Source organism: Nelumbo lutea, chromosome 1 (assembly GCF_056320005.1).
Source record: "Nelumbo lutea isolate HS-2025 chromosome 1, American lotus-T2T, whole genome shotgun sequence".
NCBI classification, from domain to species: domain Eukaryota; kingdom Viridiplantae; phylum Streptophyta; class Magnoliopsida; order Proteales; family Nelumbonaceae; genus Nelumbo; species Nelumbo lutea.
In genome coordinates, this window is record NC_142684.1 from 100,087,173 (window position 1) to 100,090,243 (window position 3,071).

The following is a 3,071-nucleotide window of genomic DNA, read 5'->3' on the forward strand; positions in this document are numbered from 1 at the left end:
CGTCCACCGGTTCAATTTTTTGGTTTTTTTTCTCACCCCTACATTAATGATTGCTATGAATTAGACCCAATGGTATTCAAAGGCTCTTTCACAGAAATTTAGATTGATTAAGTTTCTAGCTCAGGTTTTCTGTTTTTCCTTTTTACTAAAACTCAAATCATCAAAGCTGCAACCAAATGGGGGGAAGGACTATAAGTCTATAATTAAGCTTCAGGGTCTCTATCACGAATTTTTAGTTCGACTAGAATTTTGAACTCAGATTTTCTGCTTTTCTTAAGGAAAGACATCATCAGCCATTATACATTCACCAATATATTAGTTGATCTCATCGTTGAACCAAGGAAAATATAAAGACATTTACTATTCCTCAACCAACAAAACATACATCATTCCCAAGGATGACATTACAAAAGGAGAAAGATCAAACGGAAAAGAGAGTAACACAAAAGTAGTTAAGAAGAGTGTAACGAAATAAGCAGTTGCATGCCCTTTGAACAGCTAAAGAACTAACACGTAACAAACTAACTAAGCAAGAAGCTCTTCGATGACTTGGGGTTTGTTCTGCTGCTTGGCTTTTTCCAGCTCTTCCGTCTTCTGCTCCTTTGCAATCTTCTTGAGCTTAGCAAGCTCGAGATCCTTGCTCATCTTCCTTCGGTACATCTCGGCGAATGTGATCGGCTCATCTAGCACCGGCTTCTCTCCTTCGTTGATCTTGAGTGGGTACACAATAGCCTCATGAGCTGGGTTCTGGAATGTTGCAATGGACAGACGGCTGCAGTTGGAGTTAACAACTGCCTGGTGATCGGCGTTCCTGAACCTCCCGTTGCTCAGATACTGCATGTACACAATCGAAACGAAACGTGTATATAAGTGATTAGTCTTTTCTAAATTCTACTACGTACATCATCACTTAATTCTCCTCATTAATGGGCCTTGTTTTTACTTACATGACCATGGTCGCCAAGATTGACGACGAAGGCTCCCTCGACGGGCTGAACGGTGATCCATGTCTTGCCACCATCTCTAGTAGCCTGGAGCCCTCCAACCTGATCCTGGAGGAGAAGGGTAATGGTGCCAGGGTCTGTGTGTCGCTTGAGGCCGAGAGTGAGGTCCGGCTGTGGGCATTTGGGATAGAAGTTTACAACCACCTTTTGGTCCATGTCCACACAAGCCTTGGTGAGGGCATCGGTTTCAAGGCCCATTGCTTCCGACAGAACCCCCAACAACTTGCAGGCCAGTTCCATGAGCTTCTCACTGTAGACCTCGGTGACCGCCCTCCATCCCTCCGGCTTGTCGGGCCACCTCGAGTAGTCCCGAGTGCAGAGTGGGTATGAGAAGTAGGTCACAATCTCACGCCAGTCATGGACTGCTTCTCCCTGCAAATCATCCACCAATTCACTTTGTGTACCACATAAAAACGGAAAAACTTTGTTTGCTCTATGAAAATGACCATCTCAATGCAAGGTGATACTTCGGATTTGCCACGTGGAAAAATAACATGAGAAGAAAGATATACTTTGATGTTGAGATTAGACATGGCAAAAAATTGACCCAACCCGCGAACCCGACCCAACCCAATCCGAGAAAACGGGGTTAGGGTCTCATATTTAGCTATCCGAAGTTAAAAATCCGGCCCAACTCAAAAAAACTGGGTTGAGTCATGGGTTAATCCACTGATCCGACTGTTAAGTTTAATTGGGATTATTTGTACATTGTTATTCTTTAATTTTTTCTATTTAGTCTTTACTTTTTATTATTTATTCATTAAATTATTAAATGTTCCAATTTTTTATTTTATATTTAGAATTTTAGGATTAATTCTTTTAATTTTGACAATTTTTTAGGATGACTCGAATTGACCCATGGATCAATCCTAACCCAAACATTTAATGTGTCTAGCATTTGATAAACCAACCAGAAATCAACCCAAAGTACTTGACCCAACTCGAACCGACCCACCCAACCCAATTGCCAGGTATAGTTGAGATGCACAAGTTTCGACAACCCAACGACTTGGAATTTCCGTATTCATCTCGGATGTATCTACCGAGTGAATGGGCCTGACACAGTAGTTTTGAAGGGTACGTATGCGTATGCCTACATACAAATGGTACGTACCTGGAGGTGACTGGAGACGATGAATCCACCCTTCTTGCCACCGGTCATATCGAACCGGAGCTTCTCGTCGGGAGGCAAGGCGAAGAACTCCCTAGCGAGGCGAGTCATCTCAGAGATAAGATTTGCGTCGACGCCGTGGTCGACCACCTGGAAGACCCCCCAATTCTCGCATGCCTCCACTATTTTCTGGCAGATTTCCGCCCTCCGATCCGAATTCCTATTTGTTAATCAGCTTTTTGTCTACAACCATCCGATCATCATGGGCATGATTGATTGATTTTCGAATGAGATGATGACGTGGACATAGAATGAAGTTACTGGAATACCCCCGTAGTCCTGGCTAACTAGCACTTAGGAGGAGGGAGACGTTGGGAAAGGGAGAAGAGATATAGATTCGGTCCTTTCCCATCTGTTACATTTCTTCTGATTTCTCCGTAGAATTTTATGGAGTAGTTACAAATTACAACATTAAAAAAATGTAAACAGAACAGCACCATCTGCTCTCGCCCTGTGGCTTTGGGTTGAATCCCAGTATTATCCACCAAACCGTAAAGTAAACACATTCTAGAATTACACACTAAACTCGCCTTGTCCCAGTTTAGGACTTAGCACGCAGATTGAATGGAACGATGTACTTAAAACTGTGGGCTGTTAGATTCGGTGTGCGTAACAAGGAGGTGATTTTGGCAGTTTGGCATTGGGCGCATTTACTGAGATCACATTTGCGCCCCACATGCACATCTTAGCATGTATTTAGAATATCTCCCGAAGTTAAGCGGTGGGAGATACGCTGTAGGGCGCTCGTGGGGCGCAGATGTGAATTCGCATTTACTACACCCATGTTCAAACGACGAATATTCTTAAGTCACACGTAATTATTTTCCCTTTAAAAATTCAAAAACTAAATAAATGTTTAACCTATCTGTTAGCCGATCTAAAACTCAATAGATGTA

At 42.8% G+C, this 3,071-nt stretch overlaps 1 protein-coding gene across 1 annotated transcript; it reads right to left on the reverse strand.

The window, feature by feature from the left end:
• Nucleotides 1–331: 331 nt before the first annotated feature.
• Nucleotides 332–2,331, reverse strand: LOC148876402 (flavanone 3-dioxygenase F3H2-like). The gene is made up of 3 exons (XM_088966320.1): nucleotides 2,119–2,331; nucleotides 948–1,376; nucleotides 332–834 (listed from the first exon to the last, which is right to left on the reverse strand). Exons 1-3 carry the CDS (start codon nucleotides 2,224–2,226, stop codon nucleotides 526–528), a joined length of 846 nt encoding a protein of 281 aa, XP_088822446.1. The 5' UTR covers nucleotides 2,227–2,331; the 3' UTR covers nucleotides 332–525.
• Between the last annotated feature and the right edge of the window lie 740 nt (nucleotides 2,332–3,071).